Raw genomic sequence first — 22,684 nt, forward strand, 5'->3', positions numbered from 1 at the left:
CTTGTAAATTTCAACAACTAAACCCGAAGTGATACAAAAAAATTAAAATCAAAATTGACCTAAACCAAACAACTTGATCTGCCCAATTAATAGGTTGGCCTGTCATGCAAGGGCAAACGTAGAAACTTTTTTAGGAGGGATCAGAATTGAATTATAAATTTTTGAGAGGTCAAAATATAATTTTATTGTATATAATTAGTTTATGATTTTATCCTTTGTGAAAAGGGCTAAACAACTTTTTTTTTCATTTGGGAAAGTTGCAATTGTCCCCGCTTCCTCCTCCCCTTTACATTCACCCCTATTGACATGCATCAGATACAAGTGTCGATGAAGCAACATAGTTAAAGGTTGTTTCAGAACAATTTTACTTGATTTAACTGCAGAAGTGTCATGAACGTGCCTGTTGACGAAGCGCAGTTCTTATCCATGCTTTTAAAGATCATGAATGCGAAGAAGACAATGGAAATTGGAGTTTTTACCGGTTATTCTCTTCTTGGGACCGCCCTCGCATTGCCCGATGATGGTCAGGTAATTACAAGTTTCAATCTTTTTTTCAAGAGTAAGATTTATCCCTCAAATTCAACGAGTCCGATCCTTTAACAGATCTACTTCTGATTGTCGCATCAAAAAATTATTGGTCTGTGTAGATAACAGCAATTGATTTGGACATTGAAGCATATGAAACTGGATTGCCATTCATACAAAAAGCTGGAGTTGAGCATAAGATTAATTTCATTCAATCAGATGCCTTTGTGGTTTTGAATGACCTTATCAATGGTGTAAGTATATAACATTAGCTCGATAAAATGGTCATGAATTTGAGAAAATCGGGTATGGATCATAATCGGTTTGGTCGGCCCGACTCGAGTAGGGTCTAGAATAGAATTTTCTTAATCCAAACCTTTGACTTTATATGGAAAAACAAATTTTCGAGTCAAGTTATTTCAAGTTATGATCGAATGATTATAAAAGTTTGGGCACTTTAAGTTCTAACATGCATGTGGTGAAATTCATCGTTTTGGTCTACTTAAGAGTTTAGTCTATTGACTATGTTGAAATTTGAAATTTAGTCTATTTACTTTTATAATGTCATTAGTAGGTATAAATTAACAACACTGATAGTTGTTGTCTTTAAAAATGATGATGTGGAATTTTTTTTATAAAAATGTCATGAGTGTTCTACTGGTATGTAAATTTATTATTTGTCAAACATCAACTGAGAAAATTATCAGTTTAATGACGACAACTAATATTGTTATCAGTTTGGAGATAATAATAACATTTTGAAAATAGATGACCAAATTATGTCAAATTAAATTAAAGGGATTAAATCTCAAAATTCAACATAGTAGAGGGATTAAAATCAAAATTAAACCTTTTATGTCATTTTGAGAAAACAAGATCCTATAAAGAAGGGTGATTCTTGCTTATGAAACCACATCCCAATGTTTTGCTAGTCGATGTGAGATTATAAGCAGTGATCCTTCCTTTATCAACATATCTTTTCTTAAACGATATAAAATTGTAAAGATGGTATTCACTTTCAAAATTCATAATACCTCATAGCAGATTAAATCTGAGAATCTTTGCATCGATATATATATATATATGAATTGATTCAATTGCAGGAAGAAAAATCGAGCTTTGATTTCGTATTCGTGGATGCCCAAAAGGAGGATTACATGAAATTTCACGAGAAAGTGATGGAATTGGTGAAAATTGGAGGAATTATAGCTTATGATAACACTTTATGGCTTGGGCCAGTCGCTTACAAACAAGACGAATACGAGAAGCACAGTGAAATGCCTGAATCTGTGTGGAGAAATAGGGATTATGTGATTCAATTTAATAGCTTCTTAGCATCTAATCCTCAAATTGAGTCCTCTCTTCTTTCAATTGGTGATGGCCTAACCCTTTGTAGGCGCCTATATTAGTCATTGAACTTTGTCTTATAACAAAGGTACTATGATTTTGTTTATTGTAAGTGGAGTTTTTTTAACTATATAAGTAAGGTTAATGAATAATATCGGTATGTTTTGATTCAATTTTAATTTTTTAATCGATATAATAATAAATTTACCCTTTAACATTTATTTTTTGTCACTTTGGTCATAAATTTTTTAGGTCACTTTAACCCTCTTCAAAAATTAGTTAAATTGTGTTTTTTAAACGAAAAAACTGATCAAACTGTTAATAACGACATTGAATTGTTAGTTCATGTGACAGTCCACATGCACTTCAATGCTGCCATAGATAATTTTTTAAAAACATTATGAACTTTTTATTAATTTCTTAAAATTTTTATGAAGTACGTGTGGGCTACCTTGTCATTGCTATTAAAATTTTAGCGGTCCAAATAGTTTTTCTACCCAAAGAAAGGAAAATTGACTTTATTTTGAAGGTTTATGGCCAAAATAATCTAAAAAAAAATTAAGGCTAAAGTTTAAAAAAAAAAGAAACGTTAAAGGTTAAATTTATTATTATTCTTTTTTGATCATCTAAAGACACGTGACAGTGTTTTTCTCCTTATGGAGTTTTTAAAAAAAACTCCACTAGGCCTATTTATGGGCCAAATCATGGCTGTCGAAACCGCTTTTTTGAAAACAAAAATTTTGGTTGTCGACTTTAAAAACAAAACAGGAGTCGCCACCGATCCTTTATAAAGGTGTGATCGGCCCACCGTAAAAAAATAATTTTGGTTTGCGAAATTTGAGAAAATAGGTTCGGGAGTCAGTTACGCACGAGGAAGGATTAGCACCCTCGTAATGCCCAAAATTGGTACCAAATTAATTTTTGTTAATGCCTTAGTGTCGAAAATTTGAAAAGATTTTAAAAGGAAACTCTTTATTTCATGAATAAATCAAAATAGTAAGACATTCATATTTCAAAGAAATAAAACACCACACCCAGTGAGTTAGGGCACAATGTTTTTAAATCTCCAAAATACCCGAATATTGCCTTTTGCTTTTGAAAATTCTTATTTCGAGAAGTCAAAATATCAGGACCAGTAAGTTAGGACCCAACATTTTGAATCCCCGAGAATAAGCTTCATTTGAAATTTGTGAATTTATTGCAAAACAAATACTTGGCTTTCTAAACTCATCGAAAAATAATCGCGATCCAGTAATTTAGGACACGATCTTTCACGAGAATCATGAATGCCAAATATTTTGGAATTTATAAAATAGGATGATTTAAATACTTTGAGAAAATCAAAATCTATATTTTTAAAAGGGATGCTAAAAAGGGTTAAGGTATAACATGAAACGGATACTCTAATTTCAAACATATATGAATAAATATTTACAAATATATATACAAGTAGGTATAATATACAAATAAATTTACAAGCATGCGTTCGCATATATTTAATGCATACATATAAGTGTACACATAAAAGATGAAATGGAATATATCAATCAAAGTATAAGAATGCATGTATGTAGTTGAAAATCGTGAAAATAAAATAAACATAAAAGCATGTACATGTGTATATATTTACAAAATAAAAATGTATATGTATATGTATTGGTAAATTATGAAAACGTATATGTATATTAAAACACCTATATATAATATGAGCACAAATAACGGTGTACATATAGAATAAGAAAAATATTTATAATAACTCAAAAAAACGTATATATATGTACAATATAAAAAAATGTATTTTGAATTGTAAAATATTAGAAACATGTGTGGATTTTAAAATGTGTATGTATGGGGAGACAAGATCTGGTATCTTTGATCTACTTCACGCCAGTACATGAAGACAAGATCTGTTTTCTTCGATCTACTCCACCACCAGTATGGGGAGACAAGATCTGGTATCTTTGATCTACTTCACGCCAGTACATGAAGACAAGATCTGTTTTCTTCGATCTACTCCACCACCAGTATGGGGAGACAAGATTTGGTATCTTTGATCTACTTCACGCCAGTACGTGAAGACAAGATCTGCTTTCTTTGATCTGCTTCGCCGCCAGTATGGGAAGGCAAGATCTGTTATCTTTGATCTACTTCATGCCAGTACATGAAGACAAGATCTACTTTCTTCGATCTGCTTCACCACCAGTATGGGAAGGCAATATCTGTTATCTTTGATCTACTTCACGCCAGTACATGAAGACAAGATCTACTTTCTTTGATCTGCTTTGCCACCAGTATAGGAAGGCAAGATCTGGTATCTCTGATCTACTTCACGCCAGTACATGAAGACAAGATCTGCTTTCTTCGATCTACTTCACCATCAGTATGGGCAGGCAAGATCTGTTATCTTTCAACCTACTCCACTGCTGTTTAGGGAGATAAGGCTTTATGATTCCACCGACCTATTCTCTGTGGAACATGACCTGTATGATTCACTTTATGAGCCTAATTATGCCTAATGATTAGGATGTCATGATCAGAATGAATCAAATGCTCCTAACTAGACATGTATGAATGACATTTGAATGCTATGTCATGGAAATGATTCATTAATGTCGAAATTGTTATTGCCCATTATTCTTTAAGGCCTCTTTTGTGACGACAACGCTTCGACAAAACTCGAAAGACTCTTAATCCGGCCTCTTTCTTCTTAGATATCTCCACCCTTTTAACACGGTGAGGTCTAAACAATTGTCTTGTTTCAGGTTCCTGTATTATTTAGAAATTTCTAGAGTAATATGAAAAACTTCCCTTGTGAAAGTTTTACTAGTCCATTAATCGTCATTCTAATGCAACATGCTTGCGAAAAGATCATAACGATGAAATAAACAAAATTAATTTGGGAGCATAGCTCACAATGGATTGTCAATGATAGAGGAATTGTCTGGGGACATTTATATTGAAAAAGAATGAAACATTCTAAAACAACAAATTCAATACAAATACTATGAACAGGTGCCCCAGATATCTCTGCTTGAATTTCTCTATACAACTTTTCGAAGACCCTTCTGAATTCAACACGTGTTTAGGAGATTCACAGTATTTTGTTGATGCCCCAAGATGTCGTCTTTTCCTTTCTGCCAATTTAGGTACAACAAGACTACCACGTGACAATCAAAATTTGAGCCGCCCTTTTCAGGTTTTCAACTCAAACCCCTTTGGTCTTAAGGTGCCCTTTACGGGTTTTCACCCTAGCCTCTCCATTTTTTTTTTGGAATCAAAGCGCCATTTGCGGGTTTTCACCTTGGTTCCTTCCTTTCTTCAAGTAAAGTATCTCTTGACCGAATCTGAATTTACTGGATTAGGCAAGTTTCTTCCATCCATTTCAGGCAGGATCAGGGCTCCTCTAGAAAAGGCCTTTTTTACGACATAAGGACCTTCCCAATTCGGCATCCATTTCCCCCTAAAATCTTTTTGTAGAGGAAAAATTTTTCTCAACACCAGGTCCCCCTCGTGAAATTCTCTGGGTCAGACCTTTTTGTTGTAGGCTCGCATCATTCTTTTCTGGTACATCTGACCATGTTGAATAGCCTTTAGCCTTTTTCCCTCTATCAAGTTCAACTGATCGTATCGAGATTGAACCCATTCTGCTTAATCCAATTGTAGCTCAGTCAAAACCCGGAGAGAAGGGATTTCAACTTCGATGGGCAAGACTGCCTCCATGCCATAAACTAAGGAGAAAGGCGTTGCCCCAGTAGAGGTCCTGATTGACGTTCGATAAGCAAGAAGGGCAAACGATAGTTTCTCGTGCCAGTCCCTGTAGGTCTCAGTCATCTTCCCCACAATCTTTTTTATATTTTTATTAGCCGCTTCCACTGCACCATTCATTTTTGAGCGATACGGTGATGAATTGTGATGTTTGATCTTGAATTGACTGCAGACTTCTGCTATTGAGCTGTTGTTCAGGTTCAGCGCATTGTCGGATCAGGATGAAGGCTAACCATCCTGTGGCCATCATTTCGCGACCTCAGAACAGTGAGGTTGGGGCACGTATAACACCAAAAGTAATCATTCAAAAACCGGTTGTGTTTGCATATAAGGATAACAGGAGGGTTCCTTGGAATTACGATTGTAATGTGACAATCCCGGGGAAGGAGGATATAATCAGTAAAGAGGATCAGGATGAAAGAAGGCACTGCGAACATATGAAAGATCGAGTAGAGCCAATAAGAAAAGAAACTTCGGTTGGAAAGAAGAAGAATGCGGTTGAACCTGAATTATTGGTCAATGAACCAATCAAAGAGAAGGAAGCTAGAGAGTTCTTAAAGTTCATAAAGCATAGTGAGTACAGCGTTGTGGAACAGCTGCACAAACAGCCAGCTCGCATATCTGTGCTAGCTTTACTCCTGAACTCGGAGGGGCATCGAAATGCACTACTGAAGGTGCTAAATGAAACTTATGTGGCCGACGATATCTCTGTTAACAAGTTGGATCGACTGGTCGGGAATATAAGCGCTGATAATTTTATCTCCTTTAGCGATGATGAAATACCACCTGGGGGTATGGGATCTACTAGAGCTTTACACATCACTACAAGGTGTAAAGGGTGCATATTACCGGGAGTTCTGGTAGACAACGGGTCGGCATTGAATGTATTGCCTCTATCCACGTTCAACAGGTTACCTATGGATAGTTCACATATGAAGTCGTGCCAGAATGTGGTGAGAGCGTTTGATGGAACCGAGAGGAAGGTCATGGGAAGAATTGACATACCCTTGTTAATTGGCCCAACTATCTATGAGGTAGACTTCTTGGTTATGGACATCAAGCCTTCTTACAGTTGCTTATTAGGAAGTCCATAGATTCATTCAGCAGGTGCGGTACCGTTATCGTTACATCAAAAACTGAAGCTGGTGTCATAAGGCCGGGTAATGACGATAAATACTGAAGAAGATATCATTGCATCTGTGACCAACGATGCGCCTTATTTGGAAACAAGTGATGATGCAATCGAGTGCTCTTTCCGTTCCTTGGAGTTCGTAAATGCAACATTCATCTGTGAGGGAAACAAGATCCCGATGCCGAGAATATCAAAGACCACAAAGGTGGGTTTGCAATTGACAGTTAGAAAGGGAGCTTTGCCGAGAAAAAGATTGTGGAAATATCTTCAGGGCCGAGTTGAGACTCCAGTGTTGAAAGAAAAACATGACCGTTTTGGCTTAGGATACAAGTCAGATGCTAGGCAGAAGAGGATAGAGCAAGAAAAGAAGCGAGAGAGAAGAAGGGCTCGTTTGACAGGTGATGACATCAAATGGGAGCCCATGACCTTTCCTCACCTATCCAAGACTTTTGTATCGGGAGGATTCATCTATCAGGGAATGCTAGGAGTTGGAAGTATTAACACAGAGTTAGAAAGTATTCATGCTGTGTATGAAGAAGCGACGAGAGGAGGAACATTGCAGGATATTCAACCTTACGAACCGGGAAGGGCGCTAAACAACTGGACTGCAGAAGAAATACCTGTAGTTTTTAGGATTTCCTCAGAGTAATGTCCAGAACACCCTTATTGCTTTTAGCCTAGAAGTGATAAGGATTCCTTTGTGAAATAGGCTCATGTCTAAAAAAATTGTTATTTTAATAAAGTGCATTTTCTGCAGTCATTTTTAAAGCTGATGAATGACAAAAAAAACACTGGAAATTGGGGTTTTCACAGGCTATTCCCTTCTTACTACTGCCCTTACATTGCCTGAGGATGGCAAGGTATGCTTTTATTTTAATTTCTCTTATTCCAATGATGTATATATATCAGTTTGTTGAAGGATTTTCAACTCTTTCGAGAGAAGTATTCGAAGTATCATCTGTTTAAAACTAACGAACTGCTCAATGCGTTTGGTAAGATTGCTACCACTTGAGGGGTCCGTATGCTTAGAAGTATTCATGGGCTAGGCCAAGTTTAAGTATGATATTAGTACATTTCATACTTATTCAAGTCTGATCCGGCCCAAAATATGAACTTAAAATTTTACTCAAGCCAGCCTATCTTTATAAATGACTAACATAAACTCATTTTAGACCCGTCCATTTAAAAAAAAAGTTATATATATATTTCATTGATTTTTTAATAATTTTCTATATTTCTTATTTATTAAAATTTTATATATAACCATCTTAACACTTTTTTTAATGTTTATATTATAATAGTATTATATATTACTATAAATTTAATTTTTATATGTTATAAATTAACATATAAAAATAACATAATATAAAACATTATAAACTTAAAAACGAACAAAGCTTGGGACTTAAATGTTCAAGCCCAAATTTGGCCCATAATTTAAACGAATCTATTTTTTTACCCAAACTTGTTCGAATTTTAAATTATAATCCGGCCATAAACAGGTCTATGTCTACTTCTGACGGATGATACTTTAAAGACTTTTTTCAAAAGAGTCATGCCCTCAATGCTGTTTTTTTAAACACAATTTTAATTAATTTATTAGTGAAAAAGATGTTGTAGCTAATTAATTTGATTAATTTTTAAGCACAAATTTAACCAAAAATAAAAATAAGAAATCAACAAAAATTTTTTGGCAGGTTATAGCAATTGACCCTGATAGTAGGGGCACCATTTATTAAGAAAGCTGGAATGCAGCATAAGATTGAGTTCATCCCCTCATATGCATTTTTAGTTTTAGATGATCTTATAAAAAATGTAAGTACTTTTTTTTATTACATTTTAAATAATTCGTATTTTACATATATTAAAATAAAATATTATTTGCTGATTGAGTCTTAATTTGATTGGCACGAGCATTATTGCTAATACAAGAAGATGTGGATTTGACCACGCTGAAGTACGTTGTTCTTCTATTTATGAGTTGGGAATAGATTATGGGTAGTTATAGTCATTGTGTCAAAAAGAGCAGATATGATCAAAACTTTCAAGTTGGATGTGTCAAAATTGTTGGTTTTTTATAATAAAATCAGCTTGAGTTGAGTTGTAATTTAGATTAGATTCTCGAGTTTGAGTGAAAAATGTCTACATATATCCCTATTAAATATATATTGTATCCACCACTCTCCTCAAATTGAGATAGCATAACTCTTTTCAAACTTTGTAGGGTGAAGAAGGGAGCTTCGATTTCGTATTTGTAGATGCATACAAAAGCGATTACCTAAAATTCCATGAGCTGACGTTGAAATTAGTAAAAGTCGGAGGAATTGTAGCTTACGACAACACGCTATGGTACGGATCAGTTGCACAATCAGAGATAGAAGTGGTGGAGGATCTCATTAAGAGGTACCGAAATTTTGTGGTCGAATTCAATAGCTTTATCGCAGCCGATCCTCGAGTCGAGTCATCACTACTTTCCATTGGCGATGGACTCACCCTCTGCAGGCGTCTCTATTAGAATATAAAAGGAAAAAAAGACCTAGTTCTTCTTGATTCTTAATGTTTAATAACGAGATGCTATCATGAGATTCACTGATAATATTTAGATTTATGTACCAACTGTTTAATAGATACAAACTTGGTGGAGTTAGTATTTGTTACATTGATAATATACTTTTTTTATTCCACAAGCAGCCTTAAAAAAATGCCACGTGTCTCTTTCTTTTAAATATTTATTTATTTTAATAATTCATTATATTCTATAAGATACTTGTCAACCTTCTGACCCTTCTTATGAAGTTTAAAAAATTCCATTGAAAGTATACTAAATATTTTCCCATTTAAGTATTTTATATTTAGCGTGCTTTTCGTTTTTAAATATAAACACGGAAAAAAAATTATATGATGCCAAACAACCATAGGTTAAAATAGATTTACTTTTAGGTCAAATTATAATTTTGATCCCTCTATTATACTTAAAATTGAGGGTTATTCTTTTACTTTTTTGACATAACTTGGTCCATTATTACTATCATTGGTTCTAATAATTAAACATTGTTCAAAGGCGAAGACAGAAACTTTTTGAAGGGGCCGAGATAGAATTTTAAAATTTTAGGAAGGGTTGAAGCTAAAAATTATTAATTTTTTGGAGGGACTAAAAATGTAAATTTATTGTTAATTGAGTGGTTAAAAAAGCTTAAATTGAACAATTAATTATTAAGAGAGGCTAAAATTGAAACTATTTCATTTAACCAAGGAGGGCCAAGGCCTTTGCTTTGCCCCTTGGCACCACTAACTATTCTGGTTAAAAGTATCAACTCCAAATTTTTTTTAAAATAAAAACCTGTTCTAGAAAATTTTAACTAAAATAATTAATAGTTTAATTATTTGATTTAACTAAAGGCTTTATAAAAATAAATAGATCAAATTATGCCAAATTAAAATATAAGAGTTAAATCACAAATTTAAGCGTAATAGAAGGATCAAAATCACAAATAATCTTATTTGTAATGTTTATTAACGAGGTACTGTCTTAAAACTCAATGATATTATATAAATTTATGTATTTAGAGTAATTACAAGTTTAATCACTTTTGCTTAAAATTACATTTTGATCATCAAAATTTTAAATTGTTCCCAAAGAAAAAGTGCGTGGATTAATTGTGTAATCTGACCTAAATCTTGTCTAAAATGATGATATATATTAATGTGCTACAGTAACTTACAGTCATACCATTAACAGCAACTAATGTCACCGTGATTATAATGGAACAAATCAGTAACGTTAGCGACAATATAGTAATTTTTAAAAGTTTGATGATCAAAACATAATTTTAAGCAAACATAAGTGATTAAACTTGTAATTTACCCGTATATTTATATAAAAACAATGAAATAATTTGAGCATAATGGAAATTATTGCAAAATGAATGAAAAAGGATAGAAGAAAATTAAAGAAATGTATTCTTTTTAACAATTTCATTATAAGTTCTGATTATATCTATTATTTTCGATACAATGCCGAGAGCTACCTATAACCCCTCCCTAACCCATACATAAGAGGATAATGCGCTTCAGCGCACTCAAATTCACGTCTTCTTGCATTGACAATAATGTCCATGCTAATCGAGCTCAGACTCAATCGACAATCCAAGTTAAATGCACTTTTTTTCTTCAATTGTACCACGTAATATTATTAATAGCAGGTTCATTATTAATTAAATTCCAATATTATCTTTAAAGGTAAATTAATTCATGTTTAATTTCTTTAAGTTACCCCATTAAATTACTTGTTTGATTAAATGCTATTTACTTTATCGACAATAACGGCAATTTAGATCCAGAAGTTGCCCACGCTTGCTATAAAAAAAGGTCTCGCTTTGGAATTTTATCGAACAGCTTACGTGCAAAAGAGCTTGAATGCTTGTTTTCAACTATGGCAGTCTCGAGCTTGAATCACAAGTCCCTCATCGTTCACGACCCTATTTTAGAGGTTATTTCAAACAATACTCATTGTCTTTTTGGGGTTATTTCAAAATTAGGTACTAAATTGGGGTAAAAAACTCAAGTACCAAATTGAATATTAAAGTTAAACTGAGGTACCAAATGGTATATTAACCCAAATATTTATGTTTGATATTATTCCTTTCGATATGCATTCGAAACCCAATAATATAGAGAAGATAAATAATGTTCAAAATCCATGAATTCTTTATACATTTAGAATTTAGCCCCTTTATTTTTATATTTAGGAATTTAGTCTTTTTACTTTTTAAATATCAAAATTCAAGTTCAATTGTTAACATTGTTAAAATTCTACGGTTAAATTTGTTGATGTGATTTTAAAATTAAATAAAAAAACTCACTTGGTAGCTATGTTAAAAACATAATAAATCTGAATTTAATAGAAGAATTTTAATGGTGTTAATAATTAGACTTGTATTTTTAAATCTAAAAAGCATAGAATTAAAATCCTTAAAATAAAAGTAAGAGGATTAAATTGTAAATATACAAAGAATATAGGGATTTAGAACATATTTTAACCTATAGAGAAATAGTGTAACTAATGAGTATTTTTGTTGCAGTACATCTTAGAGGAAAATGCATACCCAAAAGAGCATGAGCAACTCAAGGAATTAAGAGAAATTACTGTCAAGAAGTACGAAAAAAAGTATGTTAATCTCTCACATTTATGTTACTTGGATTCGAGATATGAGTGAGGATAAAGTTATGTAGTAGGCACGGGTTTGTTTAGTTTTATTTTTCTAAATCTTTTTTTTTTCATATAATTTGAGGGTTCTTGAAAGGTAATATCTATATGCCCGTATCTCGATACTGATTCAAACCCGAAAATATGATTCGATTAGCTCAAATATGAACTTTACCCAAATTAATTTAACAATAAAAAGCCAACAATTCAAAATCTAAAAATGATACAAACCTAAATGACCTACACCTAAGATGACTCGACTTAAAAAACCCGACTTGTAAATTTCAACAACTAAACCCGAAGTGATACAAAAAAATTAAAATCAAAATTGACCTAAACCAAAACCAACTTGATCTGCCCAATTAATAGGTTGGCCTGTCATGCAAGGGCAAACGTAGAAACTTTTTTAGGAGGGATCAGAATTGAATTATAAATTTTTGAGAGATCAAAATATAATTTTATTGTATATAATTAGTTTATGATTTTATCCTTTGTGAAAAGGGCTAAACAACTTTTTTTTTCATTTGGGGGGGGAATGCAATTTTACCACATAAATTTATAATTTAATAATTTATAAAGGGTAAAGTTGCAATTGTCCCCACTTCCTCCTCCCCTTTACATTCACCCCTATTGACATGCATCAAATACAAGTGTCGATGAAGCAACATAGTTAAAGGTTGTTTCAGAACAATTTTACTTGATTTAACTGCAGGAGTGTCATGAACGTGCCTGTTGACGAAGCACAGTTCTTATCCATGCTTTTAAAGATCATGAATGCGAAGAAGACAATGGAAATTGGAGTTTTTACCGGTTATTCTCTTCTTGGGACCGCCCTCGCATTGCCCGATGATGGTCAGGTAATTACAAGTTTCAATATTTTTTTCAAGAGTAAGATTTATCCCTCAAATTCAACGAGTCCGATCCTTTAACAGATCTACTTCTGATTGTCGCATCAAAAAATTATTGTTCTTTGTAGATAACAGCAATTGATTTGGACATTGAAGCATATGAAACTGGATTGCCATTCATACAAAAAGCTGGAGTTGAGCATAAGATTAACTTCATTCAATCAGATGCCTTTCTGGTTTTGAATGACCTTATCAATGGTGTAAGTATATAACATTAGCTCGATATAATGGTCATGAATTTGAGAAAATCGGGTATGGATCATAATCGGTTTGGTCGGCTCGACTCGAGTAGGGTCTAGAATAGAATTTTCTTAATCCAAACCTTTGACTTTATATGGAAAAACAAATTTTCGAGTCAAGTTATTTCAAGTTATGATCGAATGATTATAAAAGTTTGGGCACTTTAAGTTCTAACATGCATGTGGTGAAATTCATCGTTTTGGTCTACTTATGAGTTTAGTCTATTGACTATGCTGAAATTTGAAATTTAGTCTATTTACTTTTATAATATCATTAGTAGGTATAAATTAACAACATTGATAGTTGTTGTCTTTAAAAATGATGATGTGGAATTTTTTTTATAAAAATGTCATGAGTGTTCTACTGGTATGTAAATTTATTATTTGTCAAACATCAACTGAGGAAATTATCAGTTTAATGACGACAACTAATATTGTTATCAATTTGGAGATAATAATAACATTTTGATAATAGACGACCAAATTATGTCAAATTAAATTAAAGGGATTAAATCCCAAAATTCAACATAGTAGAGGAATTAAAATCAAAATTAAACCTTTTATGTCATTTTGAGAAAACAAGACCCTATAAAGAAGGGTGATTCTTGTTTATGAAACCACATCCCAATGTTTTGCTAGTCGATGTGAGATTATAAGCAATGGTGATCCTTCCTTTATCAACATATCTTTTCTTAAAAAGATATAAAATTGTAAAGATGGTATTCACTTTCAAAATTGATAATACCTCATAGCAGATCAAATCTGAGAATCTTTACATCGATATATATATCAATTGATTCAATTGCAGGAAGAAAAATCGAGCTTCGATTTCATATTTGTGGATGCCCAAAAGGAGGATTACATGAAATTTCACGAGAAAGTGATGGAATTGGTGAAAATTGGAGGAATTATAGCTTATGATAACACTTTATGGCTTGGGTCAGTCGCTTACAAACAAGACGAATACGAGAAACACAGTAAAATGCCTGAATCTGTGTGGAGAAATAGGGATTATGTGATTCAATTTAATAGCTTCTTAGCATCTAATCCTCAAATTGAGTCCTCTCTTCTTTCAATTGGTGATGGCCTAACCCTTTGTAGGCGCCTATATTAGTCATTGAACTTTGTCTTATAACAAAGTTACTATGATTTTGTTTATTGTAAGTAGAGTTTTTTTTAACTATATAAGTAAGGTTAATGAATAATATCGGTATGTTTTGATTCAATTTTTAATTTTTAATCGGTATAATAATAAATTTACCCTTTAACATTTATTTTTTGTCACTTTGGTCATAAATTTTTTAGGTCACTTTAACCCTCTTCAAAAATTAGTTAAATTGTGTTTTCTAAATGAAAAACTGATCAAACTGTTAATAACGACATTGAATTGTTAGTTCATGTGACAGTCCACATGCACTTCAATGCTGCCATAGATAATTTTTTAAAAAATATTATGAACTTTTTATTAATTTTTTAAAATTTTTATGAAGTACGTGTGGGCTACCTTGTCATTGCTATTAAAATTTTAACTGTCCAAAAAGTTTTTCTACCCAAAGAAAGGAAAATTGACTTTATTTTGAAGGTTTATGGCCAAAATAATCTTAAAAAAAATTAAGGCTAAAGTTACTAAAAAAAACGTTAAAAGTTAAATTTATTATTATTCTTTTTTTATCATCTAAAGACACGTGACAGTGTTTTACTCCTTATGGAGTTTTTTTTTAACTCCACTAGACCAATTTATGGGCCAAATCAAGGCCTAATGCTAAAACATTTCACGGCCAAACTCAAATTCAGCTCGATTTGACTCGACTTGATGACCTGTTTTCACTGTTCATAAATTATAAATTGTCATTCTCAGCTCAATTTTCTGAACTTTGCATGACCTAATCTAGTATTTTATTCCACTTAGAGTTGTTTATGGGTCGAGTTATGCTTATATTTGGTATTAATACCATATATATTCGTAACAAAGGCTAAACAAAACTTGTTTAAAGCTGTCCATATTAATTTTTATTTTAAAAAATAAAATTACTTTTATTTAATATTTAGGAATTATATATATCTTTTACTATCATTATTTTTTTTAAATTTCTAAGCAAAAAAACAATTTAATATATATTTTAAATATGGTATAGTATATTAAAATTTCTGAATGATACAAACTATATAATATATATAATAATAAAATAATATAAACTTGAAAACAGGCTAAGCCAAGTCAAGCTAAACTCGAGCTTTGAATATTAGAATTCAAGCTTAACCTAGATTTTAAATTGTTTTAATTTTTTTTATCATAATCTATTTTTCGAATATAATATTTTATTTAAACCTTCTCAAATTTCAAACAAACCTTCGAGTTTACCTAACATATAACCAATATAAGTTGCATAAAAAATTAGTGGAAATATGAATATTTAAATTCTTCTCTTTCGGTGTGGGATCCAGGCCATTACAGGCTCTTTCCCTTCTGGGGAATGACATGAAATTTCACCCTCATGCATTTGATGATATTATATTTTTTATACAAACCACAAGTGCCACGAGACATTCTCTGGACCCCCACATTGGACCACTTTTCTTAGCTTGTGTGCATTTCATTGTCCTTACCTTAAAAGGTCCATATCTTTTAATCCTTCTTTACACTGTGTGCCAGTTTGTGTGACCTTAAAAGCATTCAAAGGGTTATCAAGTATTGTATCCCTCGTAAGTCTTAAGAGAAAGCGAATACTACCTCCAAAACTTTGATAATTATTCTTGTAGACTATAGGGTTGTAATGATGCAAACCTTAAACCAGGAGCGAAGTCGAAAATTTTTGTAAAATTCAAAGTTTTTAGACCCAAGACATGAATATTCCATTAAAAACTTTAATTTGAATGATAAAATATTTAGAAGGGCTAAAAGCGAGATTAACCCGTGCCTACTCACCCTTGGATTCGCCCTACCCTAAACCCCAAAGGAGTTCGTTTATATAAAAAAGAGGATTATAGTTTAGAAAAATAAGAGAGAAGTGTATGAACTAATCAGATGAAACCTAAGTTTGATTGGGTCAGACTCGTAGTTTTAAAAATAAGAAAAACGATTTATTACAGTTAGACTTGTTAGATGTCACTTTTTAAGATGAATACATAAATTAATTGAATAAAATTGAGTTTATAAAAAAAGGATTTAATTTTTGTTGTTGTTGGCTTGTCCACTAATGGGTTCTAAGGTTTCATCCAATGAACCCTTTCAAGTTAGGGGTATCATTGTTGTCTTACTATGTGCAACTTGGGGTTTACCTAAATATTCTTTTTCCAATATAAAAAGTTTGTATAGATGTAAAGATTCAAATATAAAGCTTAATATAATTTTTTAAACTACTGCACGAATCAACTAAGTTATAAATTTGAGGTTAGGGATTTATGTAGAAATTTGGTTGTGTACTATTGTCGTCTTAAAATGTGCAACTAGGGGTAGGGTTGAGAAAAAAAACAAAAAATCGACCCGACCCGAGGTATTTGGATGATTTATGAAATGTAAGTTCAAAAATCGCGGTTACTCGAAACCAAATCGAATTCTGTTTTTATTTAATATCTAATTAATTTTAATTTTTATGATATAAAAATAAATATTTTATATTTAAATTAATGAAAATAATTTAAAATTTCTTGAAAATTTATTTTTTTAAAGAAATATTTATGAATAATACTTTGACCGAGCTGAAATAATTAATACGAAAGAATTGAAAATCGAACTAAGCTAAACCGAATTATGATGAACAATTCAAACAATCTAAAAAAAATTCAAAATTTGAAAGATTTGACTTTAACAATTTTTTACTATGTTTTTTTTTTTGCCACTATAGGGTTTTTAAAGTTTTAACCAATGAAACCTTACAAATTGGGGACTTGATTGCATATTATATTAGTCTTAGGATATGAAATTTGGGGGTCTAATTAAAAATGTTATCAATCTTTGCTAAATTTAGCCCCCACCACTTCTTCTTGAATGAACACCATTGGTGGTAAGTTGGCCAAATTGTAGTGTACACCTTGCTATTAGTGGAAACAAATCTACAGCCATTAATTTGCACCCAAATTTTGTGGCAAATCAATGGTTTCTCCTTCATGGGTTGTGAAAGTTGGGATTTTATCAATCATAAACCATCAAATATTAAACTAATAACAAAGCTAATAAAGCATGCATCCCACTTTGTTAATTTTGGGTTTCCACTTTCACTAAATCTCAGAGGATTCCCTTATAAGGAATCTCATTATATGTATGTATGTATAGTGGCAAAGATATGTTGTTTGTTTGCTATTAGTCCAAAATATATCATCTTTAATTGGTTCTTTGCTAATTGCTATTAGAGATTTTATTAATGGCTTTTGTGAAAGATTCGTTTTGCCTTTACTTTTATTATTTGGCATAATGATAATTTTAGTCACTAATCTTTACTCTTTTTGTCAATTTGACCGTAGTTTTTTTTTTGAGGGGATCGCTTTGACATTTAATTTTTAAATTTTGGTTAAATTATGATTTTTGGACTAAAAAGCTGATTGAACTGTTAAGTTTTAATGGCATTGATGTGGTAACCTGTATGATAGTCTATATGTGCTTCATTGTTGATACAGATAATTTTTTAAAATATTTTTTATGAAGTACATGTGGGTTGCATATCACGCGAGCGTCGTTAAGATTTTAACATTTCAATTAGTTTTTTTTATCAAAAAAATAATTTTACTAAACTTTAAAGATTAAGGGCAAAATAATCCCGAAAAAGTAGGGTCAAAATAACAAAACAGAGTAAACATTAGGAACTAAATTTTTTTATTATTATTTATTTTTATAAACTTTATTCTTGACATATATTCAAAATATGAATATGATGGTGTGGTCCTCTGAATATATATATACATAAATATGCGGCTAAGACATCTTGTTTGTGTATTGTTTCTTCCAAATATATAATCTTTAATTGGTTCTTTTGCTAATTGCTATTCAAGATTATATTATTATCTTTTGTCAAAGGTTTACTTTTGCGTTTACTCTCTCTCTCTCTCTATATAAATATATATAATTATTCGAATTAAATTATTTGTTGTTTACATTTTTGTATTTTTATATATTCGAGTGTGAATATAAAGATACGACTAGAGAAAATTGAATATACTTGTATTGAAGATTTACCCATATTCGACATGAACCACTAAAAATCAAATCCAATAATAAAAAAGTTGCAAGTCTCGAACTTTAGTAAACTGACAGATGACACGTGATTATTGGGTGACACATGGTTATCAAGTCCAAATGACAATTTTAGATAGAGACCAGATGGCAAGGTTAATAAAATGACTGAAGGCACAATTGTATTAGGCCAAGGACATCAGATTCGACTAATCACATATTGATCACCACAAAACTCTAAGAGCAACAACCTCGGTGGTAACTAACAACCCCAAATATTTTCTTAAGCTCACCATTGCACTATATCTTAAGCATTAGAGAGCATCTCGAAACACAAACCCCGATGCCCCCCTTAGCTTACCTTTTGTATTATAGGTTCTTGATCATTTACCATCCAAAATCACTTCAAGCCGAATTCAGATCACACATCCTTGGTCCGCATATCTAGAGGTGAAGGGAAGGGGTAGGAGCCATGGTCTCTCCTAAAATGGAAAATTTTTTAGACTCAAAAATTTATAAAATCTTAAGTTAATATATGGTAAAGTTAAAGTTCAACCTCCTAAAAAATATTAGAATTTCAATTTAGTTCTTTGAAAACCATAAAGTTATAAGCTAATACAATGGTGAAATTGCATTTCAGCTCTCATAAAATATATAATTTAATCTCAATCCTACCCAAATTTTTTTTCTAGCTTCACCCTTACACATATCTAGTCTATGCGCTTCCTTTTCCTCCAATAAATACAAGGTGTGAACTCGTACAATAATCATAGTTTGCCCGAATATTCTCCTAAGCTTATGATAATCTTTCATTTGACTTAAGTATCGAAGAACGTCTCAGAATACAAACTCTGACACTCAAATTTAAATAAAATATCTTTGGTCCACATATCACATTTATGCACTTCCTTTTCTCACCAATAGATACAAGGTCATTCAAGTAATGTAGGAGATAGTGGTTGTTCTAAATTGGGTAACCAATAAAAGCAACATATTTTGATATTCTTAATTTAGAAAAATAATAATAGATTCTTCAAGTGTGAAGTCCATTTACTAGTGTCCTTGAATTAAATATTTCATAATCTAATATTATAATATGGTAGCTATATCCTATAGATTGTGTAAAGTAGAAGTGCAAACAAGACAACTATACTCACAAATCGCTTGAGTTCGATTAAATATAATTAAATTTTGACTCAATTATTATCGAGTTAAACTTAAGCTCGAATTATTTAGTGAATTGAATTCGTTTGCTAATGCTTGATCGAGTAGCACTCAAACCTAATTGAGCATTTCAAACTCAAACATAAATAACTATCTCTGATCTCTCAAACCAAAGATCATGATCTTTAGTGGCGTTTTTGTTTGTAAACGCTGCAAACGTTAGCGACGTTTTCGTTAGCGGCCTTTTTTGCGGCGCTTGTGGAAGCGCCACAAACACCTTTAGTGGCGGTAAAAAGTGCCGCTAAAGGCCTAAAAAAACGCCGCTAAAGACTTGTTTTGGTGTAGTGAGAATAAAGTTTTTAAGGTATCATAAAATCTTTTGAATACTTATGTCTGTTGGATTGAATGGTGATAAGCTAGATATTCTTTTAAGTAAAATATAATATTTGAATCTTGTGAAAGAAAAAAATAATGCTGGAAGAGCTTGAAAAATATGTGCATGTAGCAATGTTCTTGTGCCGAGTCGAGCTTGGATTAGGCTCGATTCTATAAAATTTCCAAGCTCGAGAAAGAGCTAACTTGACCCACCCAAATGGCTTAAAAATAATATTTTTTTAATTTAAAGTTAATTATAAAATATCATAAATTATTTTATATTAATATTTTATTATATTTAAGCAGTAAAATAGGTCAACCCAGATCCGACTCACAAACACCTTTACTCAACACCAAACTGGTCATCGTTATCTGAAACATGACTCTAAAATCCAAGGTGAGGGAACCCATTATGACCCCTTTGGCTATCATTATGCACTAGACTTACCTTTGGTCATTATTTGCCCCTTAGATGTACAAATTCAACAAGTCTGACATTATAGATTCGGATTTAGATATTCATGTTCGGTTTTTGTATAATAATGCGTAACATAATAAAATTTTTCCAAAATTTTGAGGCCAAAGCTCCCTCTAGTTCTAACGACATTTTACCATTGCAACAACTCTCAAAATTGCTTAAATTTCTTTGTCCAAGCTCGTTATTTACCCGACCCAAATACATATTCATTTAATATTAAAAAAGTTAAACAAATTAAATTAAATTAGAGGTTTTCATGTGTCAGGTCAAGTTTGCGTCAAGTTTAAGTATAATATTAACACACTTTATGCTTATACAAGCTTGGAACAACTCAAAACATGAGCCTAAAATTAACATACCTAGAAAACAAGCCAAGCTAAATTCAAGCCCTGATCTATATTTTGAGCGTGTTTAATTATTTTTTTTCCAAACCCATTTTTCAAACCTAATATTTGAATCGAATCTTTTTAAATTTTAAATTAACCTTTTTTTAACTTAAACAAATAGTTACATATCCATCATTTTCTTTATTTTACATTGATAAAGGAAACAAAGTGGCAACGTGCCTATACACCAAATATTATTGTCCCGCGCAAGGGGTATGAGTCATGTAGTACGGACTGGTGCGCTACCACCATTATTGCCAAGCTTCATTATCTACCCCCACTCACATGCTCTTTTTTTTTCTTTCAATTTAGTCCTTAAATTATACTGTTTTCTCATTTTTAATATATATTATTTAATACTTGAATTATTATGTTTGTCTTAATCTATCTTAAAATAAAAAATTTGCTGACAAAAATGTGATGCCATGACATATTTTTTTCGATTTAGTCCTTGATGTATATTGTTTTCTCGTTTCAAATCTAATTTCTTTTGTTATATTTTAGTACTTGATTTATTATTTTCTCCTCAATATATTCCAATTTTTTTTTAAAAATTGCCTATAAAACCATAATACATGCAGACTTGTTTTTGACGTTTTTGAGATCCTAAGCGAAATGATAAATTAGGATCCTTTTTAAAAAATTATAAAATATTAAAAGAAATTGGGGCCCCTTTTCTTTTCTTTTCTTTTTTCTGCTGTAATGAAGCGTGAATCAAAAAATTTAAAAATTAAGGAGTTTTTTTTCCATGTTAAAAGCTGAAAAAAAAATTTAAACCCCTTCCAGCCTTAGAGACTGGGCGGCCGTATTCCCAAACTACCCAAGAGTTGAGCCTAGATACATGAAAGGACTCTAGGAGCTTCTACATCCTCCTGGTGATAGGGTTTGAGAAAAAAATGGATAAAATAATAAGTTAATTCATATTATAATATTAGGTTTAGTTTAGTTTTGTGGTTTTTATTGAATTTGGTTTGGTTTGAATAATAATGAAATCAACTCTCTTTGGATAAAGGTTGTTTATCCATAAATTCTACTTGGGTTTGAGTCTTCGAAAGAGTAAGTGATTGACCTTTATTCAGGTAGCTCTCTTTGGACATATTGTGTGTGTGGTGTGGGTATGTCTCTACCTCATGAGTGAGTTCTAACCCTTTAAGTATACTGTACCAAAAAAAATATAATAATAAAATGTATTGGGTTTATTGATTAAGTTCATAAGTTACTAACAACGTTATTCACGTATCATAATTTTATGTTTATATATTGCTTAAACGAACAACTACATTGGTTCAGTATAAAAATATATTTATTTATTTCATTAAATGTGTACTTTTAAATCAAAATTGAAGTCTCATGTATACATTTGAACTACAATCTAAGTTTCATGTGTATAGTTGTACCAAATCAAAGTTTATATATCAAATTACATTTTAGTCCAAAATTTATGTATCAAAAATCGAAATCTTTTATTTTAATTTTTTTTTTAAATTTACTCTAATTAATATAATTGCAAACTGGTAATTTTCTTTTTAATTTTGAATTTCAAGGTAAAACTACTAAAGTGGTCAACTAGGAATTGATGATTCTCAAATTTAGTGAAATTTGATTCTACATAGTAAGATTTTTTTGTCAAATTTTCAAATTTAAAATTCTAAAAAGTTTTAACCTAATGGTTAAGCATGTTTTGGTCCATTAAATTGGGATTTCTTCAATTATTGATCTTAGTCTACTCCTTTGATGGCTCATAGGCTAGCTTCAACTCTTTTCGATGTCATTTGAATATTGGGAAAATAAAATCTACCTTAAAATATCATTTTAATGTTACATTTTTGTTATATTATAATAATGGTAAAATTACAAATTGCTCCTTAAATTATTATTCATTTTAATCCTAAAGTAATTTTCTTGCTTCGTTACTGACTATTGTCATGTGTAGGTTTTGTCCAGTTATATTACGATTCTTTATTATTTTGTACTTGTGATTGCATTTATATT

At 31.4% G+C, this 22,684-nt stretch overlaps 3 protein-coding genes across 4 annotated transcripts; all 3 read left to right on the forward strand.

The window, feature by feature from the left end:
• Nucleotides 1-250: 250 nt before the first annotated feature.
• LOC107898327 (flavonoid 3',5'-methyltransferase) lies at nt 251-2,051 on the forward strand. Its single transcript, XM_016823842.2, has 3 exons — nt 251-528; nt 648-779; nt 1,629-2,051. Exons 1-3 carry the CDS (start codon nt 391-393, stop codon nt 1,932-1,934), a joined length of 576 nt encoding a protein of 191 aa, XP_016679331.2. The 5' UTR covers nt 251-390; the 3' UTR covers nt 1,935-2,051.
• Nucleotides 2,052-7,539: 5,488 nt separating this feature from the next.
• On the forward strand, nt 7,540-9,401 carry LOC107898627 (flavonoid 3',5'-methyltransferase-like). Of its 2 annotated transcripts, none has more exons than XR_005911971.1 (2): nt 7,540-7,629; nt 8,467-8,551. XR_005911971.1 is itself a non-coding variant. In XM_041091052.1 (2 exons), the coding sequence occupies exons 1-2, from the start codon at nt 7,546-7,548 to the stop codon at nt 9,282-9,284; spliced, it is 375 nt and encodes a 124-aa protein (XP_040946986.1). In that variant the 5' UTR covers nt 7,540-7,545; the 3' UTR covers nt 9,285-9,401. The 2 variants fall into 2 exon arrangements, 1 of the variants encoding a protein (XP_040946986.1); XM_041091052.1 differs by lacking the exon at nt 8,467-8,551 and adding an exon at nt 8,994-9,401.
• Nucleotides 9,402-12,692: 3,291 nt separating this feature from the next.
• Nucleotides 12,693-14,327, forward strand: LOC107898325 (flavonoid 3',5'-methyltransferase). Its single transcript, XM_016823841.2, has 3 exons — nt 12,693-12,832; nt 12,952-13,083; nt 13,931-14,327. Exons 1-3 carry the CDS (start codon nt 12,695-12,697, stop codon nt 14,234-14,236), a joined length of 576 nt encoding a protein of 191 aa, XP_016679330.1. The 5' UTR covers nt 12,693-12,694; the 3' UTR covers nt 14,237-14,327.
• Nucleotides 14,328-22,684: the final 8,357 nt, after the last annotated feature.

The sequence above is a fragment of the Gossypium hirsutum genome, chromosome D04 (genome assembly GCF_007990345.1).
Source record: "Gossypium hirsutum isolate 1008001.06 chromosome D04, Gossypium_hirsutum_v2.1, whole genome shotgun sequence".
Taxonomy (NCBI): domain Eukaryota; kingdom Viridiplantae; phylum Streptophyta; class Magnoliopsida; order Malvales; family Malvaceae; genus Gossypium; species Gossypium hirsutum.

Bases quoted from the DNA above. Each gene is read 5' to 3' on its own strand.
- LOC107898327 (XM_016823842.2), top strand. From the start codon at position 391: ATGAACGTGCCTGTTGACGAAGCGCAGTTCTTATCCATGCTTTTAAAG. The intron at 529-647 runs GTAATTACAAGT...TGGTCTGTGTAG, and splicing joins CATTGCCCGATGATGGTCAG to ATAACAGCAATTGATTTGGA. The intron at 780-1,628 runs GTAAGTATATAA...ATTCAATTGCAG, and splicing joins TGAATGACCTTATCAATGGT to GAAGAAAAATCGAGCTTTGA.
- LOC107898627 (XM_041091052.1), top strand. From the start codon at position 7,546: ATGACAAAAAAAACACTGGAAATTGGGGTTTTCACAGGCTATTCCCTT. The intron at 7,630-8,993 runs GTATGCTTTTAT...CAAACTTTGTAG, and splicing joins CATTGCCTGAGGATGGCAAG to GGTGAAGAAGGGAGCTTCGA.
- LOC107898325 (XM_016823841.2), top strand. From the start codon at position 12,695: ATGAACGTGCCTGTTGACGAAGCACAGTTCTTATCCATGCTTTTAAAG. The intron at 12,833-12,951 runs GTAATTACAAGT...TGTTCTTTGTAG, and splicing joins CATTGCCCGATGATGGTCAG to ATAACAGCAATTGATTTGGA. The intron at 13,084-13,930 runs GTAAGTATATAA...ATTCAATTGCAG, and splicing joins TGAATGACCTTATCAATGGT to GAAGAAAAATCGAGCTTCGA.